At 35.3% G+C, this 20,877-nt stretch overlaps 1 protein-coding gene and 1 long non-coding RNA gene across 3 annotated transcripts; one reads left to right on the top strand and one right to left on the bottom strand.

Moving 5' to 3' along the window:
* Nucleotides 1–1,277: 1,277 nt before the first annotated feature.
* On the bottom strand, nucleotides 1,278–15,567 carry LOC122310563 (mitogen-activated protein kinase kinase kinase kinase 5). The gene is made up of 18 exons (XM_043124543.1): nucleotides 14,603–15,567; nucleotides 14,301–14,389; nucleotides 14,109–14,216; nucleotides 13,914–14,021; nucleotides 13,594–13,684; nucleotides 11,310–11,362; nucleotides 8,546–8,608; nucleotides 7,934–7,978; nucleotides 7,569–7,604; nucleotides 7,128–7,183; nucleotides 5,594–5,675; nucleotides 4,502–4,618; nucleotides 4,197–4,347; nucleotides 3,129–3,276; nucleotides 2,815–2,989; nucleotides 1,992–2,192; nucleotides 1,822–1,907; nucleotides 1,278–1,584 (listed from the first exon to the last, which is right to left on the bottom strand). Exons 1-18 carry the CDS (start codon nucleotides 15,411–15,413, stop codon nucleotides 1,485–1,487), a joined length of 2,520 nt encoding a protein of 839 aa, XP_042980477.1. The 5' UTR covers nucleotides 15,414–15,567; the 3' UTR covers nucleotides 1,278–1,484.
* A 47-nt stretch (nucleotides 15,568–15,614) lies between these two features.
* LOC122310564 lies at nucleotides 15,615–19,337 on the top strand. 2 transcript variants are annotated; one of them, XR_006242640.1, is made up of 4 exons: nucleotides 15,615–15,949; nucleotides 16,376–16,511; nucleotides 16,675–16,813; nucleotides 19,281–19,337. It is a non-coding gene; the product is annotated as an uncharacterized LOC122310564 (long non-coding RNA). The 2 variants fall into 2 exon arrangements; XR_006242639.1 differs by lacking the exon at nucleotides 19,281–19,337 and having other exon boundaries at nucleotides 15,653–15,949; nucleotides 16,675–18,129.
* Nucleotides 19,338–20,877: the final 1,540 nt, after the last annotated feature.

Genomic DNA, 20,877 nt, shown 5'->3' on the forward strand with positions numbered 1-20,877 from the left:
TTTTTATCTCATTTTTCCAACCCATTCAAAATTAACAGAAAGCTGAGGTTTTTCTCCATGCCCTAAGCTACCATACCAATCTCGAAAAACAGAAAAATCAAATCTTGATGTACACATGAAGAACATAATATTACAACACGTAGGAAACTGAAAATATTTACCTCCTAAACTTCTCAGTGCATTTACCCAAATCAGAGCAATTTGGAATGACTTATGCTTTCGTCCGTTCACAGTCGTTTCAAGGGGGGCGGATGCGCTGGTTCAGGGGACTCACAAGGTGGCGCTGATCAGAGACTCACCGTCGCCAGGTGGCGTTGGGAAGAGGAATGGCAGATTCGGGTTCGTGCCCAGGCAGAAGGGAGTTTCAGGCGATTCAGCCCTCCTTCGCTCCGTTCAACGACCTCGTGGGGAGCGGTGGCAATGGGTAGACGACAGGCCGACGCAAGAGAAAGTGGCTGACGACAGAGACACCGTCGCCAAGAGGCCTGGGTAGATGGACCAGTACGTGAGGGGTTGCTGTCAAACGAGACAGTGCTTCGCGGGTTCATTTCAAATGGGGATGTACGCATAAAACCGTATTTCAAATTGGGTCAAAACGCACCGTTTTGATCAAAATGAAAAAAAAAAAAAAAAAAAAAAAAAAAAACTAAGAGAAGCCGCGTAGTGAATGCAATATGTGCAGTGGCTTCTCTGTAGCTCAACTCTTTTTAGATGCCAACCTTAATATTCGTGAACTCCCGTTAAGCTTACGGGGACGTATTGAGACAGCCAATAAAAAGTCCAAGACTCAGTCAACAAGCGACGTATCAAAAGATAAAACAATAGCAATTCAAATTCAAACTCATGAGCCAACTCAACAGCAATAGCAACGAGATCTAACAGATAAAGATACAAATACATGGCGTTTATTTTTAAATTATATTTGATGTAATCCCATTTGATTTTAAATTATATTTGATGTAATCCTTATAACAAATACTCTGTAAATACGATTATATATATCATCAAAGCTCCCAGTATTTGTTATGTGAGGCAGTATATTCAGAAATATTTTGAAGCTCACTCCGTGAGATTTCAAGGTTTGAGAGGTCATGAATTATGAGTTTTCATGATCAATAATTATAAAGAGATGAAACTTATTCGTAGCATCCTACTTACCAACTTTATAACTCTTGGGCCGAATGTCTCAAGGGATATGACGCTATTGCTGTAACACTTGATTGGAGAATAAGACGAAGTAGGTAAAAATAAAAATAAAAATAAAATAAAAATAAAAATAAAAAAATAGAACAGCTTTGAATTATATATGTTGTAAATAATAGGTAAAAGCTATTTTGCCCACAACCTACTGGCTACTACCAGCCAGTTCTTTCTTCTTTTTTTTTTTTTTTTTTCGAAATTTGAGAAAGCTTAAGACACCACACAATTACATAAATGAAGAAACATATCATCAAACAGCCAAACGGGCCGCAGAATTTGCGAATCTACAACCGTAAAATAGTCCTAAGCGTATCAGAAATATTTTGAATGGTCTGCTGCTCCTGTGTTGCCTGCAACTCCTGAAGTGGCATATCTTCGTAACACCTGCATACAGTAGCGCAACAAGAAAATTGGCGAGTTATGTAATCCGACGGTTTAAATTCCAACAGAAACGAAGGAAAAAACGAAGGAAAAATAATATATCAAAATCAAATAACTCATGAACAAATGCAGTCCTAGGAAATTGAGTGTATGATTGAGCTGTTGGAAGTCACTTGGACAAAAAAACAGGCTGCTAGTAATCATCAAGAAAATATAATAATTGGACACGAGAAGCCATACATTTTGTGGTATGCTAAAGCCTGTGCCAAATTCAGTAGGGTAGAGCTTGAAGTGAGCCTTTGGTAAACGCTTGGAGGAAGGGGCATCTGCACCACATCAAATGAGTAAAAATCCATATTGGAACAACAGAGAGAGAGAGAGAGAGAGAGAGAGAGAGAGAGAGCTGTAACCTCATTTTGACCTCTTCGACCCTTTCTAGACTGTCCATCACCAGTAAAGAGCTCCTGCAATGCCTCTATGGCTACAGTTCCACCATTATCCCACTGCATGCCTCCAAGCACATTGTCTGACAGAAGAGCAATAGGGGATATATCGGTTGCCCTTAAGAACGGAATCGGCACTGTATTACCAGCTGCATATATGGACCAAAGCTGCAATGACATTTACAACTAGTTAACAGGCCCTAATTTGCAGCCACAGCAATAAGCATTTTCAAAGGGTCTAAAAGGAGACAAAGAGCCTAGTCAAGTGGGCAAGAAGTCAAAACAAAAAAAGCGAATCCAACTGCATGAGAAGTGAGCTATTTTTATAGCAAATGGCACAAAAAATAAAAGCAAGACAAGTAAGCCATCATTAGTCTCTAGACAAAAAATCCTACGCTGCACAGCCTAAACTTCTATTGTACTGATCCAAACCCAATGTTCACAATAACTCAAATCCTTACGAAAAGTTCATTCCGCTATAATCCCAAAAAGACTAAGATATCTGAATTTTGAAGCTTCCCTGGAATTATTTAGAAAGCTCAATCACCTAATAAGTATAGCTAATGAGAGACTTAACACCCATGACTATCTTTATAATTCACCCACTCTATAAAGTTTATTCAAATTCTCAATATGGGGCTGAGGTGTTACAATTTATGATCTCAGTACAATCGTATCATAAAATAAGGTTTAATGAAGTTTCAATTGTTTACTCATAAAGCAGTTTATAGCATAAAAAATACGGCTCATTTATAATGTGGGTGAATATAGGACTCAGAACAAGCATCACCTTATCTTGCAATGCAAAAGCTTTTCGGCTAACAGTATCATTGTTCAACGTGCCACTGCTTATACCGCTGCCACCTCCTAGCTCTGCCTGAGGAATAACTTTTGTTTTGAGGTTCTCCTCATTCGGATCTCCAACTAAAGTGTTGTTTACATCAATATCTTTACGATTCTCCATCCTGTGAATTTAGCCCAGGAAATTTGGAGAAAAGTTAGAAAGAAAATGCTTTAAATTGGCAAAAGTTATCACAATTCAAGTGTTAGGTAAAGTGAAGGACTTGACATCAGATATAAAGACAAAAATAGAAAGGGAAGTACAGGAGCACAGCCGATTGTCCTCCTGTGTCATTCATAGTTTCAACATGTTCAAGAGTAGGTGAGGGTTCTCTATCATCGGAAACTTGTGTCTGCATGGATGTATTTTCTATCTCATCTCCACCATGAACTATTACAGTGTCAAAGTTACCTGTCATACATTAAATCCACATACATTAGAAACCATAGTCACTAGGTACAAGCAGTTTCATTTAGCAAGATGTAATAAACTGCTGGCTCTTAGATATTTTTTTATAAGTACACGAAATATGGCAATATCTAAGGATTTCCTTGCTCAAAAAAAAAAAAAAAAACACAATTTCACTCTATAAATTTTTTTTTTATAGGTAATTTCACTCTATAATTGTATTCATTGATCTCTGTATAGCATTCAGAAATATTGTTGAGTAGTTCTTAAAATGTAAATTACAACTATAATGATCAAATTACATAATATCCTAAGATGACCATGGACTACTAAGACAAGTGCACTTCAGATTTTCGTATGTTTAATCAATTTATAGATAAAAGACAACACAGTTTCAAAATAACACACCCGGCATCCTGTCTTGGAACCCAAAGATGGTATTACCATCACACAGCAGACTAGCAATTATCAACTATTACTGCTTATGGTGGCAAGTTGAAGCATGCAATCAAGAACTAACCTTGTCCCACAAGAAAAAAAACCAAAACAAAAAAAGCATTCAATCAAGACATTGATAAAGATTTGCCACAGCTAAAAAAAAATTATAATGGTCCTTCACAGATATTGGTTGTACGTCTTACAAAATAATGCTGGTTTTACGCCAAATGAATACTTTCTTAAGTATTGACAGATTGTTCAAGATTTATTTATAAATTAGGTTAAATATTGGCATGTTCAAATTGGTGGTGACATTCATTACCATGAAGCACGACTGAATCAAATCTAATCAGCCATTATCTTTGAAAATATCATGACAGAACTTAGTCTACAATTATTGAACAAAAACATAACATCAGCAAGTATTTGTACTTCTACAGGAATTCAATTCCAGCTAAACAATATAAAATGCAAGATATACATACTTTCCCCAACTGGTTTCCCAGCATCTGATATGTTCTGCTTCCTCAAAGTGCTACTTGCAGGTACTTCATTTGCAACTTGAAGCCCAATATTATAAGGTCTTGATGGAACAGTATCTCCATAATCTTCATTCTGTTTTGGAGTTACCTGTGGCTGTTTCAAATTACCAACAGTCAAGAGAAGATAAAATATTTATCATAAAAAGAGACACATGGTCTTTTTTTTAATATATTTGTTTTTGGGGTTTTGGGGGGGGGGGGGGGGGGGGGATTGAGGGGGAAACTCAAAAAGAGAATTTTCAACATACATCATCTCCTGCCAAAGCTGGAGCTTGCAGATCCATGGAGGCCCTAAGTTTCCTGGCCTTGTCAATCTTTGGGAACATTGCAGAGGGTCCATATTTGCATTTCTCAATGAATTTGTGCTATGTTTTAAATACAGAAAAGGTCACTCAAGTCAGAATGAAAATACATGAACTTGACAAAATATGCATACAAGGTAACAATAAGTATTTGGTTATTAAAATAAAACCAAAACAGAGAGAGTGTTGAACTTGAACCAGCACAATTAGCATGGCTCAAGTCCGCATATCTCTGTCTCATTATTGGAGAATATAACAAGTAATTGAACATAAAAATTATTATGGAAATCTTCATAAATATCTGACAATCTTATATATCATCCATGCTTCACATTGGCCTCTACACAATGCTAGATTAATTTGTATTCTAGTGGTATCAAGCAAGAAATATGTGATACCCCATACTAACTGATAAGTGACAAGAATAGGTAGTGTATAAGATCCCACATTGCTTGGAAATGAGAAGTTTTTACTCTTTATAATGGCTCCAATGTAGCTCTAGATGTGGCTTGGGCCTCCCTTGGGGACTTACAAGTGGTATCAAAGTCTATCCCAACCAGAAATGTGGGACTTGAGTCATGCCACCTAAGATGGTTCCGATGAGGACGACAGGATTTTAAGAGGGGAGATTGTGATACTCCACATACTGACTGATAAGTGATAATATGGGTAGGTACTTATAAAAAAAAAAAAAAAAAGTAATAGGTGGTACATGAGATCCCACATTATTTGAGAATGAGAAGTTCTTGCTCTTTATAATGGTTCTAATGGGGTTCTAATTGTATCATTGACTAGTTCTTTTGAAGTATAAGCCTAGATGTGGTCTGGGGCTCCCTTCAGACATTATAGAATAGATTCATAATGAATCAGAAAACAATAAATAAAATATCTGAATTATTATGCAGCTGAGCAAAAATGTAAAGCCGTAGCACTATTTAAAATAAGGCCTTAGAGATTAGAAAATTAGTACAATATTGCACCAAAAATTTTCAAAATGTGTATTTTTCACTAGACAAGTAGAGATGCTAATTAACGTACTTTCAACATCTCAGATGCAGTAGGGCGTAAACGAGGTTCTTTTGTTAGGCACTTTGCAACAAAATCATGGAAAACAAGAGACCTGACAAATAAGAAAACTTAGGTCTGAAAACTATAGATATGATATTAATCAATGCATGGTTAAAGAAAGAAAGAAATACCATAACATAGTAAAAGCTCAGGCATAAATGAAACGAAAGTTGAATCCCACAAATCTCTCTCTCTCTCTCTCTCTCTCTCTCTCTCTCTCTCTCTCTCTCTCTCTCTCCCCCCCAACATTTTTGCCACTATTAGGTGAGGTTTGGATAGTGAGATGAGATGGTTTTAGATGAAAGTCAAAAGTTGAATAAAATATTGTTAGAATATTATTTTTAATATTATTGATGTTTTGGGATTTGAAAAAGTTGAATTGTTTATTATATTTTGTGTGAAAATTTGGAAAAATTGTAATGATGAGATGAAATGAGTTGAGATGAGATGAAGACATCTCTGTATCCAAACCTAGCCGTCTAATGGAAATTGCATGTTACCTTACCAATTAAAAAATACTTGTCCTTTTCTTCAGGACCAAATTGCCGTGTAAGAAAGTTTTAGGATGGTGTGCCAAGTCCAGATCTCTCAGTGAGGGAACCAATTGAGGAAAAATAAATAAAAAAATCTAGTCAAGACAATCACCAAGACCCACAAATGAGGTTGAAGAAACTACATCTGTTCTCAAAACTTTGGGTAGATTTGAACTATGTCCAAAACAGAGACGCCAGAGATGTCCTGCAAGAACTTTTCTACTCATCGTTGCTATAGGAGAGGAAGACCATTCTGTGTTTGTTTTTGTGTGTTGCACATGCATGTGCATTTGAGTTTGTGTTTCATGACCTTTCTAACATTCCTGGAATAATACTTATAAAAAGATCATGGAATTGAGACAAAAAAAGGTCGACCCAAAAAAACCAAACACCCTACTTAGCCAAGGCTGAAAACATTAAGAACATAGGTTGAGAATATTGCCTTAAGAGATATGCTTAGTTATAACAATGTCAACCAACTACCAAACGGTTGTCCCACAGTGTTAGAATACAAACACTGCTAGTTTTCACTTGACAGACTTGGGACAAAAAAGTGATAGAACCCTTCATTGTTTTGGTAATCATGCAAATTTTAATTTGTCTTGGTTTGACATAGCGCATGCATGCATGCTTTGCTTGTATGTATTCCTACATTATTCTCGCCTTAAAAGAGACAAGAGACTTGTTAAAAAGGAAGGCAAAACAATAATTTCAGGATAGAGGCGGAATGCACTTGACAGCCAAAAGGTTGCAAGGAAAAGCAAACCATGATATGATACCTACCAGTTTTAAAAGGAAATAATAGGAAAAGAGTGTCATATGGTTTATTACACTGGATATTTGTTGCTCTTGTTTAATCGTATGAATTGATTGTCATGATATCGGGTGGCTGAAATGAACTGCTACATGCATGTTACCACTCACGATAACAGTTATTCGAATATGTGGATGGAATGGAGTAAAAAACGAACCATTTCTCTTTATCTTCAAGCATTGGAGCTGGCTCAATGGATATCATGAATAAAACCTATAGACATGAAATAAATAAGTCAACACACTTCTTCAGCACAGTATAATGCTATCATGCCACATGTTCACCTACAACCAAACATGCAACTGCAAGCAGAAGTTAGAAAACAGCGTTTTCTTAAACAGTGAAGGCCATTTTACCAACAGTAAGTGATTAAGGATCAGTATCCTTAATCAATGGCCAAGAACGTATATCAATTTAGTAATAAACTCTATGCTACAAAGTACAGAGCACGTAATACAAGGATCCTTGAATGGATGCCCTAAAATAGTAACAAATTACAACAAACATGGATTAAAGCAAGACAAATGAAAATATAAACTACAACAGAATAACAAACTATCCTGTAAATTTCAAAATTGCATGAAAATTGTGCACTAACCCTCATTGGATGTACTGCCGATCTTGGAGGAAGTCCCTGAAAAGCAGAGGAAAAGATATATAAGGACTTCAAGACGTAAAAAACAAACAAGACCAAAGCAAATGCCATTTTAAAAAGAATCCACAGAAATGGTGATTCAACACAAATATGCTCCTTTCTCTCATAAGCTAAGCCATAATTTTTTATTTAATACATACTAGAAACTGATTGGTGACATAAGGCCCCCGCAATATCATTAGCTCTTTAACACTAAAGAGGAGAAACTTTGGCAACTAGGGCACGAGTCCCATCCCCACCAAAAACAAAAAAGCCATAGAAGATGGCTGCCCATTGAATTGTAAAACATATGTACATGGAAGAAATACCTCTGCCATTTCTATTGCCGACACACCAAGAGCCCACACATCCACCTGTAAAAAATAAAAAATAAACTTGTACCATGAAGTTAGAAAAACCCAAAATTTGATTAGAAAAGCAGCAATCTTCCAAAGAATGAAATTAACAATGTTACTGAACACCTGAGTTTGAATAAGGGTGTAATATTCAACGTATAGGTACTCAATAAAAATAGCTATGTGTATCGTCTTACACCACACACACACAAGTAAGACGTTCACTCTAAATTATTACCCTTTTTTTTAGATCAGTAAATAAGTATTTTATTCATAATAGGCGAAGCCAAGTACACGGGACATATACAAGAGCCACACCTAGGCATGACTGTATTTTATTACAGTTTCATCCTAACTTTCTAGATTCTTATTTTAGTTAGTCATCATAAATACAATTCCTTCAAAATTAGCAACATGATTCTTTCCTTTTGATAAATAAATCAATCTTACTAAAGCACACCAGGTGTTTCAAAATTTCGTTAAGGAGGTGAGCAGTCCATGAAGAGAGAAGGCAGGATGTGGGCACAGATATTAGAAAAGAGGCTCCAAAAGAGAAGTAAATGCACTGAGACCAAGACTACGAACCTTTCCATCATAGCGACTTTCTTGAATAACTTCTGGAGCCATCCAATGTGGAGTGCCAATGAACTGAAGAGAGAGAGAGAGAGAGAGAGAGAGAGAGAGAGAGAGAGAGAGAGAGAGAGAGAGAGAGATGTCAAAACGAATTTCCAACTATCAACCAAAAACAAACAATCAACAAATGTCATGGTCTTGAGAATAAAATAGTGGCAATGGCCTTCAAAGGAACCTATTTTTAGATGTAGATGAACAAAATGAAAACAAAATAAACAAAAAAGACAGTAGAAAAAATGTTGAGATAGACGCAAATTGCTAAGTCCTTCAGTGGAACAAAACTAGGATAAGATATTAGATGCAAATGGTAAAAGACAGCACTTGGTGACCAGATTACTTATCCCCAGTTGGAATGCTCATTTTGATTAACTTTCTTTACCAACTCACCAATGCTGTTATTAACCCAGTTTTATAAGCAAATACTGCCATTAACTTTAAGGCCAGCTTTGTTAGAATACTTCACCGTAAGCATAAACGCAATCTTTTTCTCCCAAAAGCCCTCCAAGATAGCAGAGATTTCATAAGCACTATATTATCAAGGCTACCTCTAAAGGTTTCAGATGCCTTAATTGGGTGTGTACTTTTTGAAGAGGAAAAATGATTGGATTTCCACTGCCATCTGACGTTGGTAAAAAAAAAAAAAAAGAGAGAGAGAGAGAGAGAGAGATTTTTTTCCTTTAATTTTTAATTATGGTAGCCAACTGTGGGCCTTTGAAAGGAGGAAGAGCCTCTAATTGTCTCAAGGCCCTTATAGCTGCAGTTAGTACATTCGTGAAAAAATTGGATTCATATCTGCAACATCAAGAAATTCAAACTTTGGCTGGTTACACCATAGGGTAGGTTCCTTTTGTGGCACTATCCCAAATTTATGTTCCAAATATAATTTCAACTTGTCCATAGAATATTTTCTAGATAGAGGCAACTGCAGAGTCAGGTGTTTGATTGAAACCTGCAAGACAAAACTTGCAATATCCAACAGATCCAGGTATTGGCCAATTTGTCAAGATAAATTCGTGGAGCTTTGTTCATATGGAGCTGCCTCCACAATCAAAAACTTTTATATAGCATCTGTTTATGGGGGCAATCTGATGTCCCTGAAAAGTTGGTCGCATAGCAGCATCTTAGCAAAGGTGACTTACTGTTCATGGAAGAGAATTTTGATAAGATACCAATTATTGACCTCTTAATACCAAAAGTTTTGTATTAATAAAATCAGTTTTACTTATTTTTTAAAAAAGAAGGTTAAATACTTTGTAATTTCTGAGTGATGCACAAGCACATGCAAAGCTCATCTGTTGTTGACAATGTCAACTTATCCAATTTGTCACTGTTACTAGAATTATATGTAATTAACCTTCTATTAAAGATTGATAAAATAGGTGATTTAAAGGAAAAAAATAAAACAACATTTCACTACTGTTTATTTCCTATTTTGCATTGAGCTATATTTTAGGACTGGTTTAGATTCAGAGATGATATGAGATAGTCTTAAATGAAAGATAAAAATTGAATAAAAGATTGTTAGAATATTATTATTGTTTTGAGATTTGAAAAAGTTGAATTGGGATTTAAAAAAATTAAATTGTTTATTATATTTTGTGTAGCAATTTGGGAAAGTTGTTGAGATGGGATGATTTCCAAATCCAAATGGGGCCAATCTTCCGTCTCTTAAACCCTTTGCTTTCTAATTTCACCAGGAGATATGAGATCATATTGAAAACTAAATAAGTGTTCTTGTTTACTAGGGGTGTACAAAAACCGTTAAAATTGGCCGGGACTAACACGGACTGGTTGCTAGAGTACGGAACCGGCCGAAACCGGTAGGCCTGTGGTAGAAATAGGTTGCAACCGACGTCGGCCAATTCAATTTCAGTTTGAAACCTAGTTCAAATAGGCAAACCAACCGATTATATATATATATATATTTTAATATACGTTGTATAAAACGACGCCGTTAAATCTAGGGTTTTGAAAAAAAATATATATGAAACGACGTTATTTGGTTTAATACACCAAATGGTGCCATTTTGGGTTAGGGCTTCAACCCTAACCCCCAACCCCCCTCCATTTTCACCGCGTTGTTTGTTCCTCTCATCTCCCTCTCAGATCTCTCATCTTCCTCAAGTCTCTCTCTCTCTCTCTCTCTCTCCCGATGCAATCTGCCAATCTCCATTGCAACTCTAATAGGACGGATGAAACACGCAGTCACGCACAGAAGGCTACGTCCCTCTCCGATTCATTTTTCTATTTTTTGGTTGTGATATTTGATTATTTGTTGTGAGATTTGCTTGAGATCTTAGATTTGTTGAAATTTTTTTGATGGGAGTGAAACCGACGGGGACACCAATGAACCAAGGGTAACCGGCCAAAACTACACCAGCCGGTTTTACCCCCCTTCATCAGCCGGTTTTGGTCGATATAACCCCTGAAAAACATGTCGGTGCGGTTTCGGCTTTGGACTGAAACCGTACCATTATGGTCGGTTTTCACCCCAAATGTTTACCATAAAACCTTGCCCACTCTTCTACCCAAGTCTTTTAATCTAGAATCCCAAATCACCTAGGCATCACCAGGAAACCACTGAGTATGGTACTAACAAATTCTGGTTCGTTGAACAAAAATTTAAAGGAAGTGCAGCAGAGAAAGAGAAGCAAAAAGAAAAGAAAACAATTGTGTCAACTACAGTATAGGTGTTAAAGTCAAACAAATATTGTACCGTGTTGCGCTTTGACATGGTCCTTGTCAGCTGCGCTGCAACCCCAAAATCACCTGCTCATGACTCAACATTTCACAAGGTAGTGAATGGTGTGTTCCTCAATTTTATTTTTTGATAAGTAAGCATGTTTCTCAAAGATCAAAAGCAATAGTAAACATTAACTTTGAATGTCAAAACAAAAATGGAACGGGAAAGCCAATTTATAGGCATTTGTGTAAAAATAATTACGTCGCACCAAGATTTAATTAAAGGGTAAAATGGGAATCGTGTTTTTTTTTTTTTAATGTCGGGGAACCTCTCCAAGCCAGGACCCTTTGGACCCACCCCTGCAGAGTAAACCCTGGTCCCATGCACTATACCCTCATAAGTTTCCTTACACGGAACTGGTTAAATCACTGGCTTTTCACCAGGGGGTGTGGCCCCAAATGATTGTTTGCACCCATGATGTGTTGAACCTTGGACCTTGAGGGAAGTGATACCTCAAGACCAAGGCCTTCACCACTTGGGCCAACCCTTTGGGGTTGTGTTATTGTTATTATGGGCTCAAAGAAGCATTATGTAGGCCTATTATTGTTAAAGGGTAACATGCCCAATCCAGGTTTTGATAGGAATAGCCAATTGAATCCAAGAAAAACTAGGAATCATTGTCGGATAGAATTCCTCTTGACTGCCCAAAACTGTCACTTCATAATTTATAGTGATGAGGCCTAAATTCAGGGTACCATTTCATAAGAGTGTGCTGCTAAATTTTTCCTAGAAGAGTTAAGGTTGTTTCAAATTTTTTATCAGGAAAATCAATTCCTCCAGCTAGGAATACCATTCTGCTGCCAGCCCTATCTTTTAGGAATACCAGTAGATTTCAAGAAAACAAATTCTTATCAAGAGTTAAAAATCCTACTTTCGTCACCCTTGATGTACCAAGAAAACCCTAACTTTTCTTATTAAAAATTACACTAAAATTTATTATCTCAACCCGATGACAAATCTTCCTTGTTGTTGCCCCTTTTTTAGCCACTACAACTTTAAATATATCCTAAAATCGTAGACCTTCTCCTCCCTTAGAAAAAACCCCTATTTACAGGTCCCTTTGGTCATTTCGGTGAATTTTCTTAAAGTTTTCTCAATTCTTTTCGTCAAGGTTCAAGTTTAAATATCTAATAACCTTCTAATATATTTTTTTTATTATCTTGAAATAACCTTTTAATTTGCTAATGCACAGTGCACCGGATCCCATCAAAACTCTACAGTTAAGCGTGCTTGGGTGAGAACAGTACTAGGATGGGTGACCTCCTAGGAAGTCCGAGTGTTGCAACCATCCTTCTTATACTAATCAATAAAAAATTCTACACATTAAACACATTTCTTGAATTTTTGTTGTCATGAAAATCCATGCAAAATCCAATCTTCAATATTATTCATCAAGAACTCGGTACCTAGCCACTCTTGGTGATTTTTCTAGGGTTTTGATCGAAACCCTATTAGGTAAGGACATAGACTCAATCCTATAGTGTAATTTCATTAAATTATTATGGGGTTAGTAATTTACAATAGCTAAAGAATGTTTTTAAGAGTATTTTCCTTCTGTGAATTTTGTAGTAATAGAATTAGGTGAAATTTGGATAGTGAGTTGAAATGAGATGAGTTGAGATGAGAGTTAAAATAAAAATAAATATTGTTAGAATATTATTTTTTAATATTATTATTGTTTTGAGATTTGAAAAAGTTGAATTGTTTATTATCTTTTGTGTAGAAATTTGGGAAAGTTGTAATGATAAGATGAGATGAAACAATTTCACTATCCAAATAGGATCTTTAGACTGATTTCTCATTTTATTAGCATGGTTATTTCATGTTTGTCTAGTTTTATGGTATGTGGATGTTTAAACAATGATTTGAACTGTTGCAAGCAATAATGTGAGTTAATACAGATATAGAAAGAAAACTTTCATTTTCCCTTCGATTGCTAAAAAACCTTTGGGAAACAATTTACACCACACTTTCAGCAAGAAAGTTTTTTCTATTATTATCTCACATCTCTAAGATACAAAGGATATAAAGCAGAAACAGAAAAAATATGTACCAGTACAAAAATATAAGAATCAGAAGCAAAGGCTGAGATAAAATTAAAAGAGATGATTATCAAAGGTTAAGCCAGAAAGTTTCTCACGCATGATGAAACAAGTATTAAGTATCAATGAAATCATACAGGAATGAAAGTAAGGTTCATGATTCACAGTATTGAGACTAATTTGTTCTACGAAAATTTACATGAAAGTTTACTCACCCAACTTGACATCTCCTTGTTCAGTTAACAAAATATTCCCACCCTTAATATCTCTATGGACCTTGAAAATTGAGTGCAAATAAGCAAGGCCCTACATGTAAAAAGAATATTGATAAATAAACAAAACAAAAAATTCAAATAAAATATTGACTACAAAGTACATAAAAGCCAAGGAAGCATTTACTTATGTAAACAACGGCAAAAAGATAAACTTTTGAGTTTTCTTCCACAAAATTTAACAAAGTTTTCTGCAGGCATAACAATTTAAATTGCTTAGCCTCATTAATTCTCCAATTCAAATCAATCAGAGTTAACCATACCTTCAATGCTTCCCTACAAATATATGCTATTTGATACTCCTCCAAAGGCTCCTCTGTCACGTTCATCAAGTCAGCAACACTTCCACCCCCACAGTATTCCATCACTATCTGCCAAGATACTGAAAATAGTAATCCCCAACTTAAAAACTCAATGAAGTTTGTTTAGCATATAAATCAAACCCTTCCGCTTCTTACCCAAAGATATTCCTCCCCTTGGTAGCTTCCAAGGTAACGAACAACATTTGGATGACTACACTGCTGCAACATCTCAATCTCACCACGAATTTCTTCATATCCCTCCTCCTAAACACAGATGAACATTTTCATTCATTGCGAAAAAATTCATACACAAGATCGCATAAATTCAAGAAGCACAAGGAAACACACCCCTTCACATAACGATATGACTTTGATAGCGACCAGCTCTGAAGTTCTTATATCCCTAGCTTTGTAAACGGCCCCATATGACCCTTTCCCTGCCATCCCCAAAAAGCAACCTCACTCAGCACGGTAAGATAACCACACAGAATCCCCCTAAATCAGCTAAATACAACATAATCCTACAGCCAACTTATTCACCAAGAATGCAAACTAGCACTATTTAGTAACACAAATACCAAAAGTAGGCAAAATTCTCATCCAATATGCAGTGAAGCTGCAAAATCAAACTCAAATTTTAAAAAGCATACCAAGCTCATTGAGCAGTTCGTACTTGGTCGTAGGATCTTCCCTGGTAACACTCTCCGGAATCGAACTCGAAGAGATCTTCGACGTGAGCTGCCGAACTTCCTCCCCACCCTGTGAAGAACCGCTCCCCTTCCTCTGCTTCCCAAACCCTAATTCCCCAACCGCTTGCATACTGGCCACGGCCCGCCCCATCGTCGATTCCCCCGTCCCCTTACCACCACCGGTCCTCCTCAACACGGTCCCGCTCAACGACTCCCTCTCGCTCGCCCTCAGTGTAGACCTCACCACAAACGTTGAAAACCCATCGCCATCCCCATCACCCTCAGCGTCATCACCACCGATCATTCTATTCCCGGGGCTCGCAGAATAGTAATCCGAGAGTGGCGAGCTGCGGGGCTTCGAGGAGTAGTAGGAAGACGAAGAAGACAGGTTGCGGGAGCGAGTGCGATCGGTCTTGACGATAACTGTGTCAAAATCTGCGCTATCGTGGTCGTCGTCGTCGTCGATTGAGGCTCCGCCACCGAAGTCCTTTGGGAGGCGTTTTAGGAGTGGGGGGAGAGAGGAGTAGTCTTCGTCGTCTTCTTCTTCTTCATCTTGGTCCTTGTACACCATTGTAGCGTATAGGTCTTCTTCTTCTTGTTGTTCTCGTGTTTGTGCTTTGCTTTGGGGTTTGCGTCGCTTTTGCTGTTCGTTTTGTTGTTTTTCTGAGTCGGAATCGGAGCAATCTTCGTCGCCGTGAATGACGACCGTGGAGTAGAGATCAGATTTGGTCCGGGGGTTGCGGGCCCGGCGATAGGCGGAGCTCGGATCCATTTCTCGGAGTGAGCGAGTCCGAACTGGAAGTTTGGAACTGAAAGTACGGCAGGAAACTGCCAGTGCCGGAGCAGAGCCAACAAGGGAAGATCTCAATGGGCCGAATCTGTTTGGATCATCTGAGCCGACCCACACCAAATTCTGGGACGCAACTGCCAATTGTGAAAACATTGTGATCTTCTTGGGCTTTCCTGACTTTAAGTGCATATTTGGAAGGGAAAAACTTCCAGCAATGGGTATTAAACCCAGTTTTGCACCAGCCAATGGGTGGATGACATGTAGGCACTTTAGGAAAAGCTTCCATGAACTCGCATGCATGCTGATTCCCCCTCTGTTCTTCTGAAATCTCTCTCCCTCCGAATCCCTCTCCCTCCCTCCCGCATCTCTACACGCATCATTTTCTTCTCAGAAAAATACCCCATCCACGACGCACAACAATTCACAAACTCATGCCGGAACGCCCACCACGACTCATGACGGAAGCTCCACTCGCCGTGACGCACACGACCTGCACTCATCTTCAAGATTGACGGAAGGTAAACTCTGAGAAAATGGGGGTATTGTTCGAATTTCTCCTTCTTTATTCCTTTTCCTCTCTGTTAATTAGCTTTCTATCTCAACTGGATTTTTGGTATTCCTCCCCATTAGGTAAACTTTGCATCCCCAGTACATTTCTTTATTCGAATTCCAGCTTCTCTGCATTAGAAATGTAGGGTTTTTTTTCGAATTTGTTCGAATATAACTGTATATACATCATATTTTTACTTATCTTCATCAATTACATTACTGTATTTTTAATTTGGGTATTGAGGAAATAGAGTCACCGCGTTCAAATATTGTGGTTTGGGAGACTATAATTAGTTGAAGAAGAATAATGGGATTGTTGAAATAAACATGCATGGATTTTGGTATTAGAAGATTTTAGTATGGTGATTTTTCTGAAAAGAAAACAATGCGTACAGAGATGGGGAGGGAGGGATATTTCAGAAGAAAAGAGGGGGAATCGGCATGCACGCGAGTTCATGGAAGCTTTTCCTAGAGTGCCTACGTGTCGTCCATCTACTGGTTTGGTGCAAAACTAGGTTTGATACCCATCCGGTTAGAAGCTTTTCCCTATTTGAAATTGTTATGAAATATAACTTATAACTTTCTAATTTATAAATTATACTTTATGAGTTATAAATTATAAGTTATATAATAAGTTTTATATTTTAAAAATTATTTAATATTTTTCTTTTTTTTGATATTCTTGAATGTCCAGATCAGCTTACGCGCACCTCAATTAATCTCACAGGACCTTGAAGCTAACGGTCAAGTAAACCTTCAGTAGCTCTGAGGGGAGTCGAACTAGTGAACATTGGAGAGCACCCAAGGCCTGACCAATTGAGCTACCCCTCAAGGTTAAAAAAAAAAAAAAAATTGATTAATATTTGATAAATATCTATCTAAAGTACTTTTATAATTAGTTACATTGGTGTATGTTTGGGATTACGGTGGAAAATATAACTTATAACTTTAAGACTTATAACTTAAATAATAAACTCTATACTTCAAAAATTGTCTACTGTTTGATAAACATGTATCTAAAATATTTTGAAGTTAGTTACATTAAGTTTTTGAAAGTATACAGTTATATGCATGAGTTTTTTTATAAAAATTTCAATTTGGTACTATTTAAAAAATTAGACTTTCGACTTTTTTCGGTGATTTAAATCACTTTTTATAAATTTATCAAATATATCATTTTTTTCTTTAAAATAGCTTTTAAAAAATTAAAAGCACTTTTTAAGCTTTCAAACTCAATCCCAAACAGGTTCTAAGCATTTAAATATTAAAAGTCTCATTATTTTAGGTGTAGTTTAGATAATAAAACGAGATGAGATGGTTTTATATGAAAGTTGAAAATTGAATAAAATATTGTTAAAATATTTTTTTAATATTATTATTGTTTTGAGATTTGAAAAAGTTAAATTGTTTATTATATTTTATATAGAAATTTGAGAAAATTATAATAATGAGATGAGATGAAATTATTTATGTATTCAAACTAAGTCTTAGTGAATTAATTTGTGAATTATGCCAGCTAAAAGAAAGGAGATTTATTATTTATTTGACTAAATATATCAAGAAAAATCTTATTTATAAGTTTTTGTATATAATGCATTTATTAAAGTGTTTATATCATATGATTTAATTTGAAAAATAAATTTAAAAGAGTTTTGTTATACATAAACTGGTGTATTAACACACAACTTATAGCGGAACATATTATAGCATTGAAAAAATAAATTACCAATCATTTCAGCGGTATGTTGGGTGTATAAAAAATAAAATTTATAAATAGGTCTTCTTATTTTAAAACTTAAATCTTACAAATTTAATTTTATCATTTACATAATCTAGATTATATGTTCTACACACCAGCTTGATAATTGAATAACTCATATATATATTATTGAACCCAAGGTTTCAAGTTTTGTGTAATTATATATCCACACATGAATTTTGATGATAACAAATGAATTCAAAGAATAAAGGAGTTTCAAACTCAAGTTGTTTACACGATGGAATCAAGCACATCAAGGGAACAAGTATGAGCAAAAAGGGAATAAGATCACATTAAAGTCATAGAGTAATGTTGTAAATCTCTTAAAAATTCAGAATTAGGATTAAGGCTCAAAATTAATACTTTATCATAAAATATTAAAATATATTTTCCACATGTACATGAATATTTTGAAAATTAAATTTGAAAATTTTGAAAGATGATTGATTGTCATCTTTTACATGTGCATACCTTGATTAAATGGTTGAATTTTGAAAATATTAAAGATGATTGATTATCATCTTTCACATGTGCATGTTTTATTTGAATATTTTCAAAAGTGATTGATACTTTTTTTTGACTTATGCAAAAGGTAGATAAATTTGTTTGAAATATTTGAAAAGTAAAGTGTGCTCCTTTTGTCATATGCAAAAAGTAAAAGATTATGTTTGAATTTTTTGAAAAGTAAAGTGTGCTCCTTTTGTCATATGCCAAAAGTAAAAAATTAGGTTTGAAGTTTTTGAAAAATGAATGATATTGTTTTTTACAATTGAAAAAGAAGTACTTTTTATTTGAATTTTTTGAAAAAGTGAATGATGTTATCTTTAACATGTGAATCTTTTTTAATTTGAATATGAAATCTCATATGCCTATAAATAGATCATTTAAGAGCTTCACATTTACAACATTCAGAGCATATAACATTCATTCAAAACTTTCATTCTCTCTTCTATAAGCATTGAGCCTTAATCTTTGTTCATTTTGAAAGATATAGTTTGCGCTGTATTGTTCTTATTTCACTCATTGAAGAATGTTTTCTGATAACCTACCCACTATCAGCTCTTGTATCAGTAAAAGGGTGTGTATAACCCTTGTGCGTGTAGAAAGTGTTCTACACAGGAAATAGTTGAATCACCACGTGTAAGGTGATTACAAGTGTAGAGGGTGTTCTACACGAATCCTTTGTAGCAGTGTTGTTCAAAGGTGTAATAGGTTTCTATCTCCACCTGAAGGAGGTTGAATAGTGAATTTGGGGATCCTCAATGGGTAGCTTGAGGCGAGGACGTAGGCAGTGGGGCCGAACCTCATTAACATACTAAGTTTACTTCTCTCTTACCCTTACTCTTTATATTTATTATTGTTTCATATTTTGTTTATATTTTATATTGTATACTTGATTTATAATTGTTATTTTTTTTAAATACAATTCAATTCACCCCCCTCTTGTGTTAGTCATCTGGGCAACAATTGGTATCAGAGCTAAGAGCTCTATTATAAGATTAACTATCTTTTGAGTTGAGATCTTATGGCTAAAATTGCAGCTTCATTTGGTGAAAGTCAATCTAGCAGTCGGCCTCCACTCTTTTGTGGAGATAATTACTTATTCTAGAAAGTTAGAATAAGAATATTCCTTCAGGCTCAAGGTCGAGAAATCTGGAAATGTATTGTAAATGGACCTTATATTCCAACAAAAGTGGTTGATGGAGTAAAGGTCAAAAAGGAAGAAGAAGAGTTTGATCGTGAAGACGATAGACTTTATACTTTGAACTTAACCGCTATGAATTTATTATTTAATGCTCTCAATGGAAATGAGTTTAATAGAATAATAACTTGTGCTACGGCAAAAGAAATTTGGGATAACTTGGAAATTACTTATGAAGGAACTTCGCAAGTCAAGGAATCAAAAATTTATATTCTTACTCATGAATATGAAATGTTTAAGATGAATGATGATGAATCTATTTTTAGTATGCACACTCGTTTTACTAACATCATAAACAGCTTGACAGCTCTTGGTAAAATTTATTTTAAGGTGGAGATAATAAGAAAAATTCTCAACTCTCTACCAAAACGCTGGGAATCAAAAGTGACAGCGATTCTTAAAGCTAGAGACCTCAAGAAGCTCGAAGTGAATGAACTCATCAGGTCACTTATCACCCATGAGTACACATTGAAAAGAGGAGAAGAAGAAGGAAAGTCAAATAAGAGCTTGGCATCTAAAGTTGTTTCTCATGAAAGTGAAAGTGATAACGATGAGGAAAATGATGATAAAGATGAAGAAGTTGCGATGATAACAAGAAGAATTCAAAAGTTCTTAAAGAAAAACAAAACTCTTCCGAGGAAATCTTTCAAAAAGTTTTTCAAGAAAGATTTAGATAGAAATGACACTTTAATTTGTTATAAATGCAATAAGTCTGGTCATATCAAGCCAAATTGTCCTCTGCTAAAGAAAGATCGAAACAAGGGTAAGAAAGCAATGAAAGTTACATGGGATAATGATTCAAGTATCTCAGATAGTGAAACAAGTAATGGAGAATCAGCAAATCTTTGTCTTATGGCTAAAGATGACATTGAGTTAACAAATCTTGATAATATTGAAAATCTTTCATATGAAGAATTGCAAAATGTTTTAGAATAGGTATATGAGGAATTTGAAAAATTGGGTATCAACTATACTGCTTTGAAAAAGAAAAATTTTTCTTTAACAAATGAAATTGATATTTTAAGAAAAGAAAGTATCATTTTGAAAGATGAAAATCTTGAGTTGAATAAGAAAAAAACTGATTTAGAAAATATTGTTGAAAATTTTACGAATGGAAAAAGAAATTTTGAAAAATTTCTTGATAGTCAAAAATGTATTTTTGACAAGGCAGGCTTAGGATATATGCCAAAACAAAAATACAAACCTTATAAAAATTTCTTTGATAATCCTTCTACATCAAAGACCAATATTCAAAATTTTTTTCATAAAAATAATTTTGTCAAAAAAAGATATTATTATAATCATTTAAGTTTTTCATATATGTCACATACTATTTACAATTTCTGTAATAGAAATGGTCATAATTATCATAATTGCCCTATTATAAGAAATCATACAATAACTATTAAGGTCATATGGGTACCTAAAAATCTTGT

Source organism: Carya illinoinensis, chromosome 5 (genome assembly GCF_018687715.1).
Source record: "Carya illinoinensis cultivar Pawnee chromosome 5, C.illinoinensisPawnee_v1, whole genome shotgun sequence".
Lineage (NCBI taxonomy): Eukaryota > Viridiplantae > Streptophyta > Magnoliopsida > Fagales > Juglandaceae > Carya > Carya illinoinensis.